Source organism: Sminthopsis crassicaudata, chromosome 3, assembly GCF_048593235.1.
Source record: "Sminthopsis crassicaudata isolate SCR6 chromosome 3, ASM4859323v1, whole genome shotgun sequence".
NCBI classification, from domain to species: domain Eukaryota; kingdom Metazoa; phylum Chordata; class Mammalia; order Dasyuromorphia; family Dasyuridae; genus Sminthopsis; species Sminthopsis crassicaudata.
Window position 1 is genome coordinate 508,656,070 of NC_133619.1, and position 23,262 is coordinate 508,679,331.

At 36.4% G+C, this 23,262-nt stretch overlaps 1 protein-coding gene across 1 annotated transcript in view; it reads right to left on the bottom strand.

Moving 5' to 3' along the window:
- USP35 (ubiquitin specific peptidase 35) overlaps positions 1–23,262 on the bottom strand; it is a 62,549-nt gene that overhangs the window by 23,467 nt on the left and 15,820 nt on the right. The window contains 1 exon segment of the mRNA XM_074303970.1: positions 16,994–17,123. Coding sequence (XP_074160071.1) covers positions 16,994–17,123 — 130 coding nt within the window.

Here is a 23,262-nt window from a genome sequence, read left to right on the forward strand (position 1 = left end):
AATCACAAATCCAGAGAAGGGATGATGAAGCATGCTACCCACCTCCTGAAAGAGAGGTGACGAATTCAGGGTGCAGAATAGAATGAGAGATATATTTTGGATGTGACCAATGCAGAAATATGTTTTGCTTGACTAAGCATATTTGTTACAAAGGTTTTTTTCTTTTTTTAATAGGAAAGGGAGGTAAGAGGGAAGAAAAATAGATTTTGTTAATTGAAAAAAAAGGAAATTAAAAAAAAAAAAAGAATGTTAGAGCTATAAAGGGCCTCAAAACACAGAACACTGAACAGAGAATCACAAAGTCCAACCAAAATGCTTCATATTATTTTAATTTTTACTTTTTAAAACCCCAAACTTTAACAAACACCAAATAAAATTAACATTTCCATACACACAGTAGAATAGAAAAAGAAGATTATACAAAGTTTGTTAGGTATAGCTTGCTTTTGTTTATAAGCATACAATCAATTTAACAGGCTATTTTAAAAACTCTCCTCAAAATCTCTCATTTGAAAGATAAAGGAACTTCACAAAGCAGAAGGGATTTCAGAACACAGAAACTTAAATCTGGAAGACAATTTGAAAACATGCTTTAGAATGTCACAATCTTAAGGAATCTTGAAACATAATACTATTAGAGCCAGGACTTTAGGAACATAACTTTAAAACTGAAGAAAACACCTTAGTGATCCAATTCTCCTCATTTTACATGTAAAGAACTGAGACCCACAGAAAGATGATTTGCTCAGAGTTACACAGCTGGTAAACAATTGAACAAAGGTGAGACTTCCAGGCATTATTCCTGCTATGGGCAAACAGCTCTCTTGAGAGCTTCCAGGCCCAGGTGTGAAGAAGAGGAATAAATCTCCCTCTCACCTAGACTGCCTCCTTTTTTATATCAGTCCAGAAAATCTTGCCATCTTAGACACCCTGGGAAGAAACAGGTGTATACCAGTTGGTGGAGGATCACTTTGGGATGGAACTCCTCAACCCAGTGTACTGGAACAGGAAACCTGGGTTCCAAGTCTGGGTCTCCTACCGGTTCAATGCATGACCCTGAGCAAACCAGTGGAACTTGGACCTCAGTTTTCCTCTCGTGTTTAATAGAACAGCAATACTTATTCTCAACAGACTTCACAGGACTACTTCAAAGCAACATAATATATGTGCAGTGTTTTGAAAAGTAGAAATTGCTAAAAAATAAAAGCTCTCATTTTTATCATGAATATCATTACCATCAACTAAGTAACAAACAGCCAGAAGACTGGCCACCAGCCAATGAATTCTTTTGACCACAGCATCTCATGAAGGTCTTCTATTAAGGCATGGAGAGGCGAGGAGTTGCATCGGTGAAGGGAGAACCCACAATGATCAAGTCAGGGATCCTTGAAGTCTCAAAGCATCTACACAAGGACCCAAGACTCTGATACATCATACGTTCTGTATCAAGTGGGGATGGAACATAGGAAAATCCTCGACTCTTTACTGTCCAGTCTGGCCCAACCCGATATTGCCACGATTCTTTACATGGATCCTCTGCTGCAGCCAGATGGTCCTCCTCTGCCATGGTTCTGGAAGACCATTTACCTCTGCCTAGAACACCCCTCCCTAGCATTCAAGGCCCAGTTTGTGAACCACTGCCCTCCAGAAGGTCTTCCCTAACTGGGATCTCCCTTTTCTCACCTCCTATTATCTGGTCTATACCAATCTGGCCCGTCTCGAACTCCTTCTCTTGTTAATATAATAAAGAGAACTCAACTTTCAATAACAAACAATAAGTATTTACTAAGTGTCTACTATGTATCAGATACAATGCTAGGCACTAAGGAGACAAGAAAAGGAAACAATAAAACAATCCCTACTCGCAAGGAGTTTACATTCTAACACAAGCACATATAAAAATATATCTAGCATAAATAGAAAGTAAATAAATTCAAATAGGTACAAAGGAGTTAAATACAAAGTAACTTGGGAGGGAGGGCACTCACAGAAGGGCATGGGGGACAGGGAGACACACCAGGAAAAGCTTCATGCAGAAGATGGTATATGAATTACACCTTAAGAGAAAGACTCTAGCAAACAAAGGAGGAGTAGATCCCAGATACTAGGGACATTCCAAAGCTTATAAAGTATTTTCCTCACAACCCTGTTGTGTAGTGGGAAGGACAGATGGGATAATTAAGGTTCAGACAAACTAACTGACAAGCTAAACGACTAGAACCAGGATTTAAATTCAGGTCTCCTGACTTCAGGCCTAATGTGCTCCCCATAGCATAGGTCCAGGGCAGCTAGGAAATAACTTGGATAAGTCCTAGGCCTAGAGTCAGGAAATACTGAATTAAAACCCCAACCTCAGACACTTAGAATGACAGGTAAGTTACTTTACTTCAGTCTGCCTCTGTTTCCTCATTTATAAAATGGGGATAATAAGGAGGACATCTGCTTCTTAAGGTTATTGTGAAGATCAAATGAGCTTATACATAAAACACTTTGCAAACCTTAAAGTGATATATAAATACTAGTTATTAAACTATTATTAGTTATTAAACTATTGCTATTATTAAGTGCTTATTACTAGGTACTTAGTACTGATTTACTGTATAATACCTACATTTTAGATAGGTAAGAATGTTGCCCTGATTTTCTTCAACTAAAGTTTATTTACTCAAATATCCAATTATTATCAGACTAAAGATTGGAGGAGGTATTGCTAATAGTTCGGAAAGGGAGTGTAAGCCTCTCTCTTGTACTGTAGTTGCTTGGAAGGAGAATTAAAAACAGGAAAAAGACGGGAACTACTGGCCTGCTGACTATATTACTTGTTTTAGAAAGGAAATAGTAATTCAGCTGAGACCTCTGTGATACAGAAGCATTACTTGATAGCTTTCCCTTGTGTGTCTCAGTTTCCCCCTGGACTATGTATTTCTGGAGAAGATTTATAACTGTTCTCCAAGCTGCCTGAGGTCTGAGGAACAGAACATAGAAGAAGAGTCTGGACATTGGTGAGTCCATTGTGTACTGTGCCATATGCCATAATATCAAATCCTTGATGAAATCTAATGAACTCTTCTTTCCCTCAAATACTTGGGTTAAAAGTTGAGGCAACCTGGCAGGCAGGTCTTGAATCCCTAATACTAATGAACAGAAATGAAAATCTTCATAGAGTCCATATAAAATTTGCTCTGATGTCAGACCAGAGACTGGTGGTTTCAACATCTTAGGGGATGAGCACTAAAGGAATGTTTGGGGAAGATATAGCTTGGTCACAATGATGCTGGCCAGTTATCTGATTAGCAGAAACAACCTGGATAGATATTCAGTGAAGAAGAAAGAGGATGAGGAGGAGAAAGAGAGGAAGAAGAGGAGGAAGAGAGGAAGAAGAAGAGAGGAGGAGGAGAAAGAGAAAAAGGAGAAAGAGGAAAAAGAAGGAGGAGAAGGAGGAGTAAGAAGAGGAAGAAGAAGGAGAAGAAAGAGGAGGAGGAAAGTAGAAGATGAGGAGGAGGAGAAAAAGATCCAGATACAGACAGAATATTTAGAAGAAACTCATTAGCATTATGAAATGCTAAAGAGAAGCCAAGAAGAATGAAGATGAGAAATCATTGTTAACTTCAGAAAGGGCAACTTTGGTTGGATGATGTGGTTAAAAGTTAGATTGCAAAGGATTAAATGAGTGAACTAATTTACTTCTTGGCAGTTTCTGCTGGTATTAGTTCTGCATTCTAGGATCACATGGAACAGATCTAATCCCTCTATGACACAATAGCCCTTCAGACATTTAAAGAAAATTCTTGGTGTTTTGAGTAAAGAAACAAACAAACAAACAAAAAACAACTCACCATCCTTCACTCTGCCTGAGTGTATAACTTCTTAGTAGAGAAGTTATTAGCCACCATAGAGATTCAAAGCATCGAAGTCCTGCTCGCCTCAGTAATTCTTTTGATTAATCTATCTCTTCTACATACTTTTCACTTCTGCCAAATGCAAGTACTCTACACTCATGCCTCAGGAGCAGGACAACCACTCAAACATCTGCACAGAATAGCGAAATTTTTGTGAATAGAATAAATACTTATCAACATCTTAGAGTATCTCATCACTGTTCATGGAAGGAACAGAGTTGGAATTCAACTAATTTTTTAAACACGGAAACTAGTATCAATTTATAGAAAAAGGAAAATAGAATTTTAGAAATATGATAAACATACAGGATCAAAAAAATTAAAAAACCAATTTACTTTTATATATGTGGATTTTAGATACCTGTTAAATTTCATTCCAATTTCTGAATCTGATATTTGCAAAAATCCATTTGTGTTTCAGGAAAACATGTTTATTCTTAACATGAACTTAATAAACTTAACTGGACTACCACACTGTAGGCACTTTTTGTAGGTAACTTTTTGTTGAACTGAATTATCCCCTATGAGCTCCATCAGGAGCAAAGATGGTTTATTATGTGTTTTGTGTTGTTTCCAACACTGAGCATGGCACTTTACGCCCAGTAGAGTCTTAGTCAATGTTTACTGCATGACACCGATTTGAATTGGGCAAAGGAGCAAGGTTCTCATGCTCTCTCGGTCCCCTTCCCCTCATACTGCAGTTAAGTCATCAGGGCTCTCTATATTTGGCACAGTAGGCATGACTAAGAGGCTGAGAAGTCTGACCTTACTCCAAAGCCTTCATCAGCCCCTTGCATGGGATCATAAGATACAGAGCTAGAAGGGACCTCTGCCCTTTTCTTTTCGGGAATGAGGAAACCAGGATTTCTGAAATGAAGTGGATTACCCAGGGTCAAGAGTTGGGGTTCAAATCCAGACTATATGAGTTCAGAAGCATTATTCCTTACTTGTCCTTGCAGGCCTTCCAATAATTGAGCACCATCTAAACTTTTCTAGTTTCTTCTCACTTTGTTTTCCTTCATGTAACCAACATTCCAGTTAAATACCCGATCCTTCAAAGCTGAAGTAATATTTTTCCTTTTCCAAGGAGCCTCCCAGGTTCCTTCTAAAAAAAACAGGCAAAAATCTCCATACTCAAAATACAGATCTCAAAATATCCCAGTGAACTGAACCACAAATTGTTCTGGAATGATACTATGATCACAGATCAAATTGTTGCCCTCAGTGGCCACAGTGATCCATAAAAACCTAAGAACTATGTTTTTAGTAAACATTGCCATAGCTGATACTCATAATTTCCAAGCTATATGAAATGAAAATCTTTTAAAATATAGAGACTTAGGACAGGAGATCAAAATCATTTGGAAAGAAGAAGAAGTATGTGTCATCCTTATTGTCTTGTCTGCTGCTGGAGGTATCTAAGAATTTAAGTGAAACTAACAGGGATTAGCTTATGTCCTGCTACTTTTATTCAAGCTTAAAAGGTATTTTATTCACCAGTATAACATCAAATATAAAAAGCAAGATAATAAATAGCAAATAATAATCTCTTATCCCAGAACTGTTTCTATCTGAACCCCATCAAGAAAGATGAGAACAAGATGATAATAAGAATAAAAACTCATTTGACCCATTTGTTTTATAGTTCACAAAACAAAGGAATAGCAATTTCCTCAGAACCACTTCTATCAAAAAAGATGGGAAAAATAGTAATGAGAAGAATAGTAAAGACTGGTAAAAGGCAAAACACCATTGGATTTGTCAAACATAAAAGACAAAACTGTCTACTAGAAGAAAGAGTCCATGAAACAATTTAGATCAGAAATGGAATCAAAAGGCCCTCCATGGGCAACATCCTAATAAACTTGGCCAACAATATGTAGACAAAGAAACATATAATACAGGGCGTCATACTTAATGATCAAAGCACATGATACAAAGAAATGGTGGAAGCAAAACAGCACATCACTGCAGGGTGAAAAAATTTTGCAAGGCATTCCCTGCTAGTTAGAATTTTACATTAGAAGCTCAGTGATTTTCATGGAGTAGCAGATAAGAAATGCCCATACTAGAAACGAAGGCCTTAAAAATTCCTGGAGAACTCATCTGACAAAATAAATTAGAACTGTACCATTATCACAAACTGAACTTTTGCTCCATAATTACCTGGATATAAACTTGTTCCATAAAACCTTAAGAATTAAGGGTATGTTTAATAGCTATTACTCTACCAAATAAACATTATTTCCAATGTACTTCAGAAAAAACTCTAATGAAGTCTTCAAAGGATCTAGCAGAGAAGATCAAAATCATAGTTATCATCCCTGATGTCTTTTCTGCTTTAAGATTTACGCAAAGGGAAATTTCAATGAGTTTATAGATGATTACTTTTCAGCCCAATACTTTTATTTAACTAAAAAAAAGTGGTTGCTTTGCTTATTTGTAGAATATTAATAATTTTTAAAACTGTAGAAGAGATCCAACAATTCTGGAAAGCAATTTGGAACTATGTCCAAAGGGCTATATAACTGCATACTCTTTGACCCAGCTCTTTTTGTGCCAGCAAAGAATTGGAAAATGAGTGGATACCTATCAATAGAGGACTGGCTGAATAAGTTATAATATGTGAAAATAATGAATATTATTGTTCTATAAAAATGATGAATAGGCTTATTTTAGAAAAGCCTGGAAAAGTTTACATGAATTGATGGTGAGTGAAGCAAGCAGAACCAGGAAAACACTGTACATAGCAACAAGATCTTGTGATGACCAATTATGATAAACTTGGTTCTTCCTAACAATTCAGTGATTCAAGGCAATTCCAATAACCTCTGATGGAAAACATCATCCACATCCAGAGAGATGGATATGGAGATACGGAGACTGAATGTGGATCAACACATACTTATATTCACTTTTTTTTTCTTCTGTTTTTTTTTTCTCCTAGTTTTTCCCCTTTGTTCTGATTTTTCTCCCCCAACATTACATATATGAAAATAGAATTAATTAATGTACATGTATAACCTAAAAAATCATAGCAAAATATAACTTGTTCTAGGCCTGTTTCTATCTGAGCCCTGTCAAAAAAGATAGAGAATAAATTATTAATAATAACCTCAAAGCCCAACTAATGATCTGTGCCACTTTAGGGACAGAGAATATTCCTAAAGACCAGGAGAGAGATATTAGAAGATTTATCAATAGTTGTAAATACAATAGAAAACTTGAATAACATATTGCTCAATGAAATCCAACAAAAAAAAGAAATATGTGAAATGGAATATGGAAAAATAAAAGTAATCAGAAATTTCTGATACACTTAATCAATTGAAATTTAAATCAAAAGGTTAGAGACAAAGAATAATCAAAGAACAGCAAAGAACCACCACAACAACAAAAAAAAACAAACCTTCAACATTAACTAAACTTATACTAGAGAGGTTTGAGAACAATATAAGAACAAATAAGTCAAAGAAGAAAAAGACTATGAAATATGAAAAATAGAAGACTATGAAAATTTTCTGGTTGCCTATATGTATATATAGTATATATAGAGTATATAACAGAATGAAAAAGCAAGTCAGATTGAACACAAAACAAAAAGCTTGGATACTGATATAATAAGCAGTTTTCTCATGGTAGGAAAATGAAAATCTGGTTTCTCTGCAAAATTAGAAAACTATAAGATCAGATAAGAAAAATATCCATTAGTTCAAATGCTTTACAATAGTGCATGAATTAATTACTAACAAAGCAATTAACCAGCTTTCTCTGAGAAGTAAACATGACCCCAGCTTTCTTGACATAAGACAACAATGTCTACTAGTAAAGTTGAGAACACCAATGTCCCCTTCAAATTTAGATCAAATGAGTGTTTACATATTTTATACAAAGCATTTATAATCATCATCATCATCATCATCATGAACAACAATAACAGCAAGAATTAAGTACCTGTGGTGTGCTAGGTACTTACTATCCTAAACCCTGGGGATACAGGAAGGCAAAGGCCATCTCTGTCCTCAAGGAGCATACATTCTAGTGGCGACAGATCATGCAAAAAAAAAAAAATCTAGTTATGCATAGGATATATACAGACTGTAGCACTGAAAAAAGTGTTTATACAAGAAAACACCTTGTTAAGATATTTTTCTCCATTTTAAAAGACAACGCTATGATAATAATAGTAACAATAGTATAACAATTATAGTCAATATAACACCTACAAAATTTCTAGAAAGACATGATCAGGTGGTCAGAATTGCAAACTAGAAGCTTGCTATCTTTCATTAACTGACAGATGACAAAAAACACAAATTCCCTAAATATTTTTGAGAATTCAATAAATATATATGTATATATATATGTTTGTTGAATTCTCAAAAATATTTAATGTATATATATATATATATATATATATATATATATATATATATATATATATATAATGGAATTGGAACATTATTACAGAAAGAAATGTTGCCCACAATTGCCTAAACAAAACATTAAATCATAAAAATTTAACAACAATACTTATAATAGCTTTTGTCATATTAAATACTCACAATCTCCAGGCTAAGTGGGATAAAAAGATTTCAAAATATAGAGACCTAGCAGAAAACATGAAAACTATGAGGGAGCTAGATGAAGCATAGATCATCCCCATCATTCTGTCTGCTATTAAGGCTGTCCCAAAGATACTTTCAATGTGCCTTTAGAAGATGAGCTGATATCCCATTTTTTCAATAATAATAATAATAAATCCAGCCCATTTTATCCATTTGTGCAACAACCTATAGAACATTAAATATAAAAGAATAATAATAAAATAGTAACTTGTTCCTGGACCATGTCTATTTGAACTACATAATAAAGATGGGATAATAATAATAATTTACATTTGTTTAATATTTTAAAGTACATGATGTGCTTTCCTTATAATAATTATATAACTGGGAGGGACCTTAGAGTACATTTAGTTCAACCCATAACTGAAAAGAAATTTCAATAATCACTGATAAGTGATTACCCAGTTTATGTCCAAGGACCTCCAATGACAAAATACTCTCTGTCTTCTAAGGTTCCACTTTTTGGATGGTTTAAATTGCTGGGAAAGTTTTCTTCACAACAACCTTAATTGTTTGTAATGCCCATCTGCTTTCTAAGTAAGACCAATCAGACTAAGTCTCACCCCTTTGTCACACTGCAGCATTCTAAGTATGAAACTGATTGATTTTCAAAATCTCTTCCAAATTTAAATCTTAGACTCTACATGATGACAGCTAGCCTGTCTTTTTCTTGTGCATGACATCTTTCCTGATCCTCATGACTGCTGGTGTTATCCTCCAGATTATCCTATATTTCTCTACAGATTTATTCTGTATGTGCCTAAATATACATTTGTCTCCCCGCTAGAATGTAAGCTTCTCAGGAATAAAAATGGCTTCCTCCTTTGAGTTTGTATCTCCAATATTTAGTACAATACCTGATACATAAATAGAAGACAATGAATGCTTGCTGATTACCTGATGGCTAAATGTTTTTCAAAATTGATTCCCTCTTTCTCTCCTTTTCCCCCTCCTCCAGATATTGATTATGGTAAATTATTAGAGAATTTGAACTAGTAGGAGTTAACACATCCAGACAGGAGGAGCATAAGATATACCAAGGACACACACACACACACACACACACACACACACACACACACGTTTCCTGATAAAAGAAGCTAAATCTCTGCTCTTCTCATCTTCTACTTGGAAGATAATATGCTTTGGGAAGAAAGCTGGGAGGGAACCAAAGGGGAAGACTAGCTGCTTTATCGCTTCTCCATCTTGTTGTAATCCTGGACAAATGGCATCTCTGGTTCTTTTGTGTTTATTTTTTTTTTCTGATCTTAGGCAAACAGGAACTCAGGTCATCTCAACTCCAGGGCTAGTACTCTATCCACTGTCCTATTTAGCTGCCCCAGCATTGTTGACTCATGTTGATTATGCAATCCACTAAACAGTTGTTTGTTTTTAAGCAAATTGCTATCTAAGTCTAATTTACTTTGTATATTTGGAATCTGATTTTATGACCCAAATATAAAGCTTTACATTTCTCCTAAATAAATCCTGTCAATGTCTGAAGCTATCCAAAGACCTTTTGGGGATTCTTACCCTGTCATACAGTGTAGTGGTCACTTCTCCCTGTGAGATCCTGATCCTGTCATCCAGGAGAGCAACCATCCCTCCCTTTTGGGAACTTTTTTTGTCCAGTGAGGTAGCCATCCCTTCCAACTTGTTGTAATCTGCAAATTTCAGAAGGATGTAATCTATGCTTTTATCCAAGTCACAATAAATATGTGAAACAACACCTAGTTGAGATCTCTGGATTACTTCTTTCCTTCAAGGTCCAGATGAAATGCCACTCTTCCATGAAGGAAGTGAGCACAATCTTATATAATCCATTGAATCTAGCCAATTCCAGACTAGGTCATGTTTCACCTCCCATCCAATCATCCACTGTGGTTATCTTCTTTCCCCTCTGCTTTGCTGTATATGTGTTCCCTATTGATATCTCACTAGCTCTGGGAAGAGTAATTAAGTGAATAAGTAAAACTGTAGCCAGAATAGGCTGTCCCAATGGCTCCATTCACCATTCCTGTGACTTTCCAGAATGGATCTTGCCTTGCCACTATTCCCCTACATCTTTTATTCCCCTATTAGAAAATAAGCTCTTTGAGGAGAGGATGTCTCATTTTAGAGCTTAGGACAGTGCCTGGCACATAGCAAATACTTAATAAATAATTTTCCTTTCTTCATTCATGAATTTTTTTTAACTCCTCCCTCATTAACCCAGGTGAAGTGGTCTCTCTCCTTAGATTTTTCATAGCACTTTTCCTGGACACTTCCTTTGTTCTACTTTCTCTTGTTTCAGTTATTTTTATATATATATATATATATATATATATATATATATATATATACTTTCCTTCCATTAGAATGTACATTGCTTTTTCTAAACAAAACCTGAGTCCTAGAACACAGGATTTAGTAAATATATGTAATATATAATTAATATTTGCTAAATTAAATCATTTTTCCACCAGAGATCATCTCCAATTTATTCCATATATCTCTTGTTTGTACATATTTTTGCATGTTTCCTCCTCATTAGTTTGTGAACTCCTTGAGCTTAGGAACTATGTTTGCCTTTCTTTGTATCCCTAGTAAATAGCAAAGTGCCTGGCTTATAGTAGGTGCTTGATAAATACTTGTTGACTTATGATTTGTTTGTTAACAAATTATGCAGAATCCATAGCTACAGAAGCAATATACTATTTATATTTTCTTTCATTGTGTTTACAGATTTTTAAAAGCTTTTTAAAATGCTACAATTTTTTTCTCTTTTGGATTGCTTATGATACCTTTCAATACTTCAAGAATATCATTTTTGAAAAAAATCTCATAAACAGGGGGCAGGAGGAAAAATGGTGGAGAGAATTTAGATAATAAGAGAAAGAATAGAACCAATACTATGTGTGGGATATATATTATAATATACAACGACAGAACAAATGGAAAAAATAGATGAGGAATTCAGGAAACATAACAAATCTCATACAGAATGATGATGTAGTAATGATTCAAGTTCCTGAACATTTACTGAAGCATTCATCTACAAAAGCAGAACAACTAAGAAATTCTTGAATTGTCTGAATGATTTTTTCACTCTTGAAAAGATGGAGGCTTTGATGATGATAAATAATATTGTTGCAGTAAAAATGAGGGATATCTTAGAAAGAAGTGACTAACCGATTTTAGAATCCATGATAAAGTCTAGAAAAAAATTATAGTCTCATACCTCCTATTTGGAGAGAAAAAAATTTCAAAGAATTTTAATAAAAAAAGTTATTGTTATTCAGTCATATCTGACTTCATGACTCCATTTGGGGTTTTCTTAGTAAAAAATAATGATTTGTCATTTCCTTCTTTAGTTCATTTTACAGATAAGGAAACTTAGGCAAACAAGGTTAAGTGGCTTGCTTAGTGTCATGACTGGTGTGTGATGCTAGATTTGAATTCAGGTCTCCAAGCCTGGCACCCTATCTACTAAGCCTAGTTGTCCTATATAAAGAATAGGTAAGATAAAATTACTCCTGTCTAAGATAGCCCACAAAAGATGGGGCATTTTCAAGAATAATATTCCAATGACAAGAAAAGAAATTATTCCAAGCAGGAAGAAAAAAGAGGGGGATTATTAAAAAGACTGACATAGATGCATGGGAAATGAATTCACTGGTCAATTTAGATTTCTTAAAAGATGTATATAGAAGATGAAACAAGGGCTAGTATCCGAAGATGAATACAAAAGAGTAGTAAGGTATTAGAAGGTAATAAGACTAACATCAAAGGTACCAGAGCTCCAAAAAAGCAAACTCTGAGATGCTAAAGCCGAGACAGGGCTTTGATAACTCTTTTGAGAAGATGATGACCAAAGGGAGGTTGGGATCCTCATTGCTCAAGGTGGATAGGTCCATAGATGGACAGAGAATCAACAGAACTATTCAACTCTTACTATATTTTCATTTTTTCTCCCCAGAAATAATCTGACTGGAAGACAATAAAAAAAATTAATGGGGAGTTGAATCCAACAATGGAGTTTAGGAGATCAGGTACAGCCAACCTATATCCCAGGATATTAAAGGAACTGGCAGACAGGAGTATTGGATTGCTATTGGTGATCTTTGAAAAATCGTGGAAATGAGAAAAGTATCATGAAACCACAGACAGGCAAATGTTGTTCCCATTTTCAAAATCAGGGAAGAGAATATTTTTTTTTTGGTTTGGTTTTTGACTACATAAGGAAGACTTAAATATAATTCCAAGATAAATAACTCCAAGAAAAGTGGCAAATCTTATAGTATGTTTTCACATTCAATCATTTGCTAGAATCACCTCTTTCTTTAAAAATTACTTTAAAAAAATCAAAAACTTCATTGGCATAGACCCTGCTTGCCTGAAATATAATCTACTGTGGACACATTAACTTTTCCTCATTTGTGTCAAACCAAATTTACTTTGGTTACTATAATTTCTATTTGGTCCAAATACTCTAAGCTGAGATGTTGCAATCTTTTATGGATTCATCTTTTCACAGAGATGTAAAGGACACAGGCTTTGATATTGTCCAGTATCAGAAAGGTAAGCCACTATACTGGCAATCTATCTACAGAAATATGTCCTGAAACCTATACTGTACATGGGGCAGGATCCCCCAGTTGAGGGTTTTTGTTTGTTTATTTGTTTTGCTGAGGCACTTGGGGTTAAGTGACTTGCCCAGTGTCACACTGCTAGGAAGTGTTAAGTGTGAGACTAGATTTGAACTCAGGACCTCCTGAATTCAGGGCTGGTTCTTTATCTGCTGCATTACCTACCTACCCCTCCAGCTGAGGTTTTTACAACCATAGACTGATGAGCCTGACTTCAATTCCTAGGAAAATTCCAAGAAGCATTATTAAAAGACAATTTCATTATTTTTTAATATATTTATCTTGGAATATTATTATTAAGAAAGAGGAGTAGGAATCTTAAAGAGCTGGCATGGCTTTCTCAAAAATAGGTCATGAAAAGTTAATTTTATTTCCTTTTTTGATGGAGTGACTAGACTGATTAGGAATGCCATAGACATAATAAACTTAGCATATAGCAAAGTGTCTCATTCTATTCCTATAGATAAGACATATGGGCTAAAAGAGAATATATCTAAGTAGATTTGAATGTCCTTTACCTAAAGAATAGTAACTAAGCGGTTAGTGTCAATTTAAGGGAGGACCAATGAAATCTTCAAGGAATCTGTTCTTAGTTTCCTGTTATTTAATATTATTTTTTTTTACCATTGTCTTGTAGAAGTTATTGATGGAACACCCATCTGATTTACATTATTTCAATGCCAATGAAGGCACTTCCTGACTCCAGGTTCAAAGTTTCTTCCACTAAACTATACTGCTTCTAAAGTACAAAACGGCAAAAATCTGATTGGACAAAAGTTCTTATGAAAAAGATCATAAGCTCAATATGAGTCATGATGACAGCCAAAATTTTTTTTGAAAAGCTAAGACAAGTTTAGTAAAAGTAATAGTGTTCAGAAAGAATCTTCCTGTGCTAGGAAAAATGGGCAGAAGTTGTACAGAGGAAGATTTAGGTTCAATATATGGACATTTTATTCTAATTGCCTAACAGAGCTTTCCAAAGGGAAATGAACGAATTTATGGCCATACTCGATCACTGGAAGGTTTGAAGTACAAGCTGGAGGAATACTGGTTATATGGGAGATTCCTATGGGGATATGGGTTGGATTTTATACCCTCTAAAGAAGATTTTTTTTCATCTTACTTGTTTGATTATTATTTCCTTGTATTGCCACTACTTCAATCTTGGTGATGACACTATACCTTTTATTTCTTCATGAATCGCTGTGATCAAAAATCTTCATTCCCTAATGTCCACACTTAGCCAGGTCAGCCTTTGGACAACAGGCATGGGCAATAGTGGAGCCCCAAAGTCTTTCTACCTTTGGAGAACCCATTAGACCTTGTACAGTGTGGAAATGAAGACTATGATGAAGTAAAAATGAAGACTCATTGACAGAACATGGGATAATTATGAATATGCACTCTTGTTTATATGTTATACCATGTGATTAACTATTCATGAAATTGATCTCTGAGTGATGGCCTAGACAAAAATAAAGGACAAGGGCAGTGGGGTGGCCACAGGACCTTCAGAGTGCCACATGTAAGCAGCTGTTTTGAATCTGTACCTAATTACTGTGTAATCACTTCTTAACTGTTAACCTTGAGGTCTCCATGGCCCTTGTATAATTTTAGATAAGCCTCCACTGGCTATCACTCCTAAGAAACCTTCCCTCATATACCCCAGCTAAAGGGCTCTCTCTTTTCTCAGAATTTTTTATAATGATTAGTTCCACTTTTAAAAGCCCTTATCACATCCTAGCTCATAGTAGAGCTTACTAATCAAGTTCATGTCTATATTCTTACCACCCTACTACTATATACTTACTACCCTAATAAATTTTAAGCTTTTTGAGAGGGGAGAGAGAGACAGAGAGACAGAGACAGAAAGAGACAAAGACAGAGAGAAAAAGATAGAGAGACAAAGACAGAAACAGAGACAGAGAAAGACACAGAGACAGAAACAGAGACAGAAACAGAGTGATAGAGACAGAGAAAGAGAGAATGAGACAGAGAGTTAGAGACAGAGAGATACAGAAACAGAGGGAAAGAGACAGAGAGAGACAGAGAAAGAGAGCAAGACAGAGAGAAAGGCAGGAAAAGAGAGAGGGGCAGCTAGTGGCGCAGTGGATAGAGCACCAGCCTTGAATTCAGGAGGACCCAAGTTCAAATCTGGTCTCAGACACTTAACACTTCCTAGCTTTGTGACTCTGGGCAAGTCACTTAACCCCAGCCTCAGAGAAAAAAAAAGAGAGAGAGAGAGAGAGAAAGGAGAGAGAAGAAAGGAGAGGAAGGAGAAAAAGAGGACAAATAAAGAAAATAAAGAAAGGGAGAGAGAAACAGAGATAGAAGAAAGAGTGAAACAGACAGAGAGAGAGAGAGAGAGACACAGAGAGAGAAACCCAAGCATTTATTAGCATTTACTATGTGACAGGCACTGTGCTAAGAGCTGGAGATACAAATACAAGACAGTCCCGATCCTTGAGGAGCCTGCACTATTATGGAAGAAGACAGCATTAATGGGGAGCTGGAGAACTGGAGGAGGAGGAGTGAAGAGAAGGGAACAAGCCTGTTGCTGATGAGGAGGTAAAGAAACCCAGAGAGGAAGGAGTGGAGTCAGCAGTGAAGTAAGCATGGCCTGGGCACCTCATGAAATGGTGGACTGGGCCAGAGACTCACCAATCAGAAGAGAGAGCCGCAGGGTGAAGGCATCATCAGGGTGAGAAGGCTGCTTGGCAGGGAGGTGGAGAAGTCCGGAGTGTGAGGAGGGGACTTTTTCTTACTAGTCTCCACCTCCCCCTCAGTGCCAAGGGTGCCTCTGTGCACACAGCTGTTTAATGGAGAACTCACAGATTCAAAGGATATTAGAACAGGATGGAACCTTAGAATATAGACTGTTAGAACACAGAATGTCAGAACTGGAAGAGAGCATAGAACAAAGAATGTTAGAGCTGAGAGAGACCTTTCCTTTGTACTTCATTTCTTTCTCTCTCGTGTTACAGTTATTGTGTCCTTATCTTTCCCATCAGATTGTAAGTTCTTTCAGAATAGGATCTATGCTATATTTACCTTTGTATACCCAATACTGAGCAAAGAATTTTGTGTCTTATCTAATATAGAATGTTAAAACATGAAGGGATCTTAGACTTTTAAATTAGAATACTGTATTAAAGCTAGAAGGGGCCTGAGGACACAGAATATATCAGAGCTGGTAGGGTCTTGAGAACACAGAATGTTAGAGGTGGAAGGAGCCTTAGAACATAGAATGTCTGAGCTGGGAGCATGGAATGTCGGAGCTGGGAAAGACCTTCGAACCCACAATCTCAGAACTGGGAGAGCCCTTCGGACCCACTATGTCAGAGCTGGGAGGGATCTTAGAACATAGGATGTCAAGAACTGGAAGGGCTTTTAGAACAGGGTTCTCTTAGAACAGAGAATGTCAGAGCCGGGAGGGCCCTTAGAACACAGAATGTCAGAACTGGGAGGAACCTTAAAACAGAAAGTCAGAGCTAGGAGGGACTTTAGAACATAGAATATCAGAACTGGGAGGAACCTTAGATCATAGAGAATGAGAACTGTAAGGGAGTTTAGAGATCATTTAGTCCAACCTCATCATTTCAAAGATGAGAAAAAGGAAATTCAGAGAAATGATTTGCTCCCAATCCCACAGTGAGTTAGGGGCCTGTCTCCTGACTCCCAGTCCAGGATTCTTCTCACTAAAGCACACAATTTCCCACTGTGGATGAAGCCTGTCAAGGCCACCTCCATTTTTGCAAATGGGTCTAGTTTTTCCCAGATCCCTTGCAATGGGATTTTTGCCCCGGGTCCTAAGAGGGAGTTTGGAATGGATGCTGACCTTCTCTATTTTGGAGAGAGAAACTTCAATCAAAATGCTGAACTTCTTAACAGCTGCTAGGCCCTTTAGCAACGTGATGATCCATTTGTCTATGTTTTTCCCCAGGGGCCAAGATACCCAGTCGATCATCCTAAAAGAGTTAGGAAAGTTTAAATTAAAAGGAAAGAAAAAAAGGCACAGGTCAGTGTTCAGAAATCATCTAGATAACCAGCTACTTTGGCTACAGTTAGTTCCAACTCCATGGTCGGCCCAAGGGGTAGATCATTGTTCTACGTTCACCCCTTATGTCCTCTCTTGCAGGCAGGCCATTCCATCCACTCCCTTCGCCACCTCCCCCAAATCCCAAACTCCAGAGTCAGGCTCATGGAAGAGATCCATCCACATCCCACTAGATGCCAGCTCCTCACCATGCCAGGTCCCAATCTTCCAGGTCACTGCCCTGAGAGAGGCTTGGTCATCCCAATACATGCTCTTAGCCCCCAGGAAACCAGTTCTGCAGCATGATACAGTAGAGAGAGCATGAGACTCGATGCCAGAGACTGGGATTAGAACCCTGGTTCCAGCACTAACTTAAGCTATGGAGTCTTGGGTAAATCAGCTAACCCACTGAGGTCTTGCTTCCTCATCTATAAAATGGGGACAATGATACTTGTATTTCCTCCATAAAAGAGGTGATAGGAAGACAATGTTTTATAAACTAAGTAAATGTGTGCTTTTGCAATCATTACAGATATTATCAAGCTTATGGAGCCTTTTAGCTGGAGCCTTCCAGAAGGGACCTTAGCACTGGATACTCATTTATCTTTCTCTCCCCAGTACCTTAGACTGCTTGCATACAGCAGGCATTTAATGTTTAGTCTGCCTTCAATCATACTTATATGTCCTTTTCTTATAATGGATTGTGAACTGCTTAAAGGCAAGGTCAATACTTCTTATATTGTCATCCACAAGAAAATATCAGATTAAGAGTCCTGACTTCTAGTCTTGAGCAAGCTGCTTCATCTCTGAACCTCAGTTTCTTCTTGTGTAAGTTGTGGGAAGTTGGGCTAATAGATCTTTAAAAAATAAATTTGCATTAATATCCCTTGTTTTTACATCACCTTCATTTCCCATTGTAGCTCTTCTCCCACCCTTCCCAGAGTGCCAACCCTTATAATTAAGAATAAAAGTGAGAGAAAGAAAAAGTTTAGCAAGATGTAATTGATATATCAAAAATGTCCTATGTTATAGGCAGTGTTCCATATTCACAGTGGGGAATGGGGTTGATAGTGGAAATGCCTCCTTATACCCCTTCTTTGGGGCCAAGCCTTGTTATTTATAATGGAACAGCATTCAATTTTGTTTTGCTATTCTTTCATTTACATAGTCATTGTGTATATTATTTTCCTAATTCAGTTTATTTTATTCTCTTATCAAGTCATAAGCTACTTGATATTTAAGGTCCCTTCTAACCCTAAAATTTTATGACCCAACTATTTCAGCGTAGGATTTAGCATATAGTAGGAGCTCAAATATATATATATAAGATGCAACAATTGTTAGAAATGAAAGAGACCTTAGAGGCCATCTAGTTTCAGGGATTCTTAACCTGGGGCTCATGATCTAGAGTTTAAATTTTAAAATTTAAATATATTAAAATATAAAAATTTTAAAATACAAATAAAATACTTAAGATTAAGCATTTTATATATTTTCAGTGTCGTTGATTTCTTATGTAATCCTATGTATTTTATTTATTTTTTTAAAAATGCTTCTCAGAAGCGACCTATAGGCTTCTTTATCAAAGAAGGTTATGACCAAAAAAAATTAAAATTTATTTTATAGATAAGGAAGTTGTGACCCAGAGAGGTGTAAGGACCGGTTCAACATCAATAGGGAGTTAAGACTAGAGTCCAGTGTTCTTGACTCGCACTCCAGAATCGTTTTCTTTATATCCATATTCTGCATTTTTTCCCTGGATGAACAAATAAAATAGACTTCCAAAAAATATCTGTAGACTATTGGACTGACAGTATAAGAAATTATACTCCCCAGGCAGAGCACAAGTTCTCTGGGGGCATAGAATAATTGCTTTATTTGACTTCATACAAAGTATCAAGAGTAACCAATCAATAGGTGTTCTAGAGAATAAGTATAGAGCCTGGAAAGAATACTGGATTTAGAATTAAGGGCTTGAGTTCAGATCTTTGCTCTGCTACTTAACAGCTGGGTATTTCATTTGGGCAAGTCATTTAAACTCCATGGCTTCAGTTTCCTCATCTGCAAAATGTGGGGGCCAGATGAGGTGACCTCTGAAGTCCCTTTCAACTCTAAATCTGTGATCCTAATGGGCTGCCTTTTGCCACAGTAGCTGTCTCAATACTGGAAGTATTCTAATAAAGGTTAGAAGACTATGTCTCTAGAAGACATTTTTTTCTCTGGACAAAATGGCCTCTGAAGTCCTTTTCAGTTACAAAATTGTATTATTTTGAGATTCCAAGTCTCTCTATATTATTTTGTCCATTTTTAATACAATTATGTGTTCACACAGAATTTCCCTGCTAGAATGTTAGGTCCCAGAGGACATCTCCAGCACCTATCATGATGCTTGTAAATACTTATTGACTGTTTATGTTTCTAAGAGTCCATGATGGCTTTAAAGTTCCTAATTATAAGTGTTTAAAGTTCCTAATTATTCCTATGGCACTTCAAGGTCTGCAAAGTTTTTTCTTGTTTTTCTCAGATTCTCTGAGTTTGCAAGATTTGGAGAATCTATAAGTCTGTTTCTAATAGACTAATGCTTCCTACAAGTTGATGATTCTAGGATACTAAGACTCTGTGCTTCCAAGATTTCCCCCCTTCCCCCTGAGGCTGGGGTTAAGTGACTTGCCCAGGATCACACAGCTAGGAAGTATTAAGGATCTGAGACCAGATTTGAACTCGGGTCCTCCTGAATTCAGGGCTGGTGCTCTATCCATTGCGCCACCTAGCTGCCCCGCTTCCAAGATTTTACGTGGAGGTAGTAAACAGGGATCTTACTTCACTCCATCCCTACGTACTTCTTCCTTCCCTTTGTACCTAAGGGCCTTTGATAGAGTTCATTTCTGCTAAACAAAGGCAGGCATGGCCACAAAGGAATAGGATCCCAAAACAGATGTGGGGCTGACCCCAGCCTCAGACCCTGGCTCTGACCATTCATCTCTCCTTCTCCCATGCTACTTCCACCTTCTCTTCTTTCCTTGCTCTCATCTCTGAGAAGAATCTGGCTTGAATTTGAATCCCTGCCAATGGCTTTTAATGCATTTTCTCATACTTTGCATCTCAGCCCCTAAGCATCCTTAATTACTTTTCTAGGGGAATAAAAGAGAAGGGGAGGAGATTACTCTATTTCCCCTGAGGAATTTCCCTCTTTCTGGCATCCAGAAGAAAAGGGGCTGCTGAGTTAGGGCTTCTATTTTTAGCCCCGCCAGCTCTTAGATAAAGTTTGGGATGGAACCAAGCAAGCATGGGCAGCCCCTTGAGCTAGGGAAAGAAGACAGCATCTACCATCAGTCCTTACTGTCAGGTACACTCTAGCTAGGGAATTCCTCACCTTTTTCAGGGGCCCAGCATGGGAGAAAAGCAGGGAGAAAAAGTAGGAAGGACACTAATGAAATCATGCCTTGAAGAAGGACCAGGATGGGGAGGGGCCTTGACCTTGCCACATTAAGACCAGTTCTATGAGATGTTAAAGCTAAAGCAGAGAAGGCTTGTAAAACCCTACTTTGGTTCTGTGGTGCAATAGAAAGAAGTCAGAAGTCGGACACACAGCTGATCAAGACTCACTAGCTGTGTTACCATAAGCAAGTCATAAACTCTCTCATCTTCAGTTTTCTTCTCTATTTCATATATATATATATTAGAGATAATAATATCTGGAGTATCCACAACTTTGGTTTATAAGAGCCAAATGTTATATAATTAAATTGTTATCCTTACTCTCACTCCCACCAGAAGTAAATCCTCCCTCCATCTCATTTAATCTTCATCACAACAACTCTGGGAAGTAGGTGCTATTATTGTTCCCATTTTATAGATTAGGGAACTGAGCCATACAGAGGTGAAATGATTTAATTAGGTTTTCACAGAGGTAGTACCTGACCCTGAGGCCAAGTCTCTATCCACTATGTCATGGTGCCTCAAAGAAATATAAAAGATACTAGTAAAAAAAAAAAAGTATCTTTCAAAATATGGCTACAGGAAGAATTTCAAAAAAAAAAAAGAGAGGAGATGACAAAAACAGTTTTGATGATATAAAATCAAAAGGGGTTTGTATGAATCAAATCAATGAAACTAAAATTTAAAAAAAAATCAAATAGAGAAAAAACACAATTCAGTATCAGATGTTACTGATAAAAGTCTGATATCAAAGACAGAATAAACACAAATATATAAGATGATGAGATGTTCTCCAGAAGATAATGAAAGGATATGAATCAGTTTTCAAAAGAATTTCAAATGAGCTGTGACCATATTTTTTTAAATGATCCAAGTCACTGATCATAAGAGAAATGCAAATGAAAACAATTCTGAGGTTTTGCCTCACTTGGCAAAATATCAAAGAAAAAATGACAAGAGTCATATTATCGGGGGTGGGGTGAGTGGTTATGGGAAGACTTTACTGTAAGTGGAGCTGTGAACTGGTCTAATCGTTCTGGAAAATAATTTAGAAATGTGCAAGAAAAAGTGGCTGATTCAATACTCCCACTATAAAACCCACACCCCAAGGAGATCAAAAGGGAGAAAATAAAAGCCCCATGGACACTAAGTTTTAAAAAATACTGAATATTTCATAAATTTGTCTGTCATCATTACCCAGGAATTATGTTTTCTTCTCTTTGTTGTTCTAATTGCAATATATGTATTATGGCCATTATTTGATCTTTCTGTTCAGCTCATCAAAGAGGAAAAATACAAAGAACAGAATAAGGAGAGATTATTTCTTGTTTTTAGCAGAAAACTGTCAGAAATAAGTTTTAGGGCCCATGGTCAGCAACAGAATAAAAACTAAGTTTCAAGTATTAAGAAGCTGTGTAAAAATTATTAGTGAGAGGAAAAGTTAGCATTTTCTTTAAAATAGAAGAAATTAAGGATTGACTGATAACTGAAGTTTAATGAGTAAAGTATCATACTATACCTTAATGGTTTTTTTTATTCAAATTCTACTGTAAATTGCATGTGTTTAACCTATAAAAGATGCCTGCTGTCTGGGGAGAGGGGAATAAGAGAAAAAGAAGGAGAAAATTTAGAATATAAGGTTTTACAAAGGTGAATGACTATTTTTACATGTCCTTGGAAAAAACTATCATAAAAAATTCTGCTATACATATTTTCTCATTTTGAATATGTTATGCAAAGGTGAATTATCAGTGACTATCTTTATAATAAGCAAGTCATTTTGTAGAAAATCATAATATATAGTCTTTGGTTCAGGTTCTTTTTAAATTTTTATTTATTTTTTCCAGTTAATAATATTTTTTCCAATAACATGTAAAGATAGTTTTCAACATTCACTAATTAAAAGATTTTGAGTTTCAAATTTATTTCTTCTTCCTCTTCCCAAGAGAGCAAGCACTCTAATACAGGTTATAAAAATATGATCATGATAAATATATTTCCAGATTAATCATGTTATAAAAGAAGATTGATTCAAGTTCTATACCCATGCAAGAAGCTTGGCCATATCCAGGTATTTCTATTGGCAGCCTAGACAATTGTCTCAGGAAGGAATTACAAAAATCTTTGAGGGTGGGTTTTTTTTTAGGCTTTAAACCCAAGCCTGTGTGCTTGCAATGACAAATATCATAATCTCATTAACCTAGAGAAGGGAAAGCTCTAAAGAATAATTGAGATGGGGGATGGAAAGGAGGGATCAGGAAAGGCCTAGTACTCTTATCTAGAATCACAGAGCTTAGAAAAACATCTAGTTTAACTCATATCCAAAAATAGATTTCTATATTATCCCTGATGAATAGTCTTCTGCTTGAAGACCGTGAGAAATGATAGTCTCATTACTAAATGAAGCAGTCTGTTCAATATTAGGAGGGCTCTAGAGAAGACAGGAGAAACCCAAACTTCATCAGAATCTAAATAAATATGCACAGGCCTGTGAAAAATCCCATTATCACACACTGGCCTCATACCAGAGAGGCAAAATAGAAATATGGACCCCAAAAATGTTAGTGCCAAAAGACAACTTAAGGATCAACTTATATTGACTCGTTTTACAGAAGGGGAAACTCAGTTCTAGA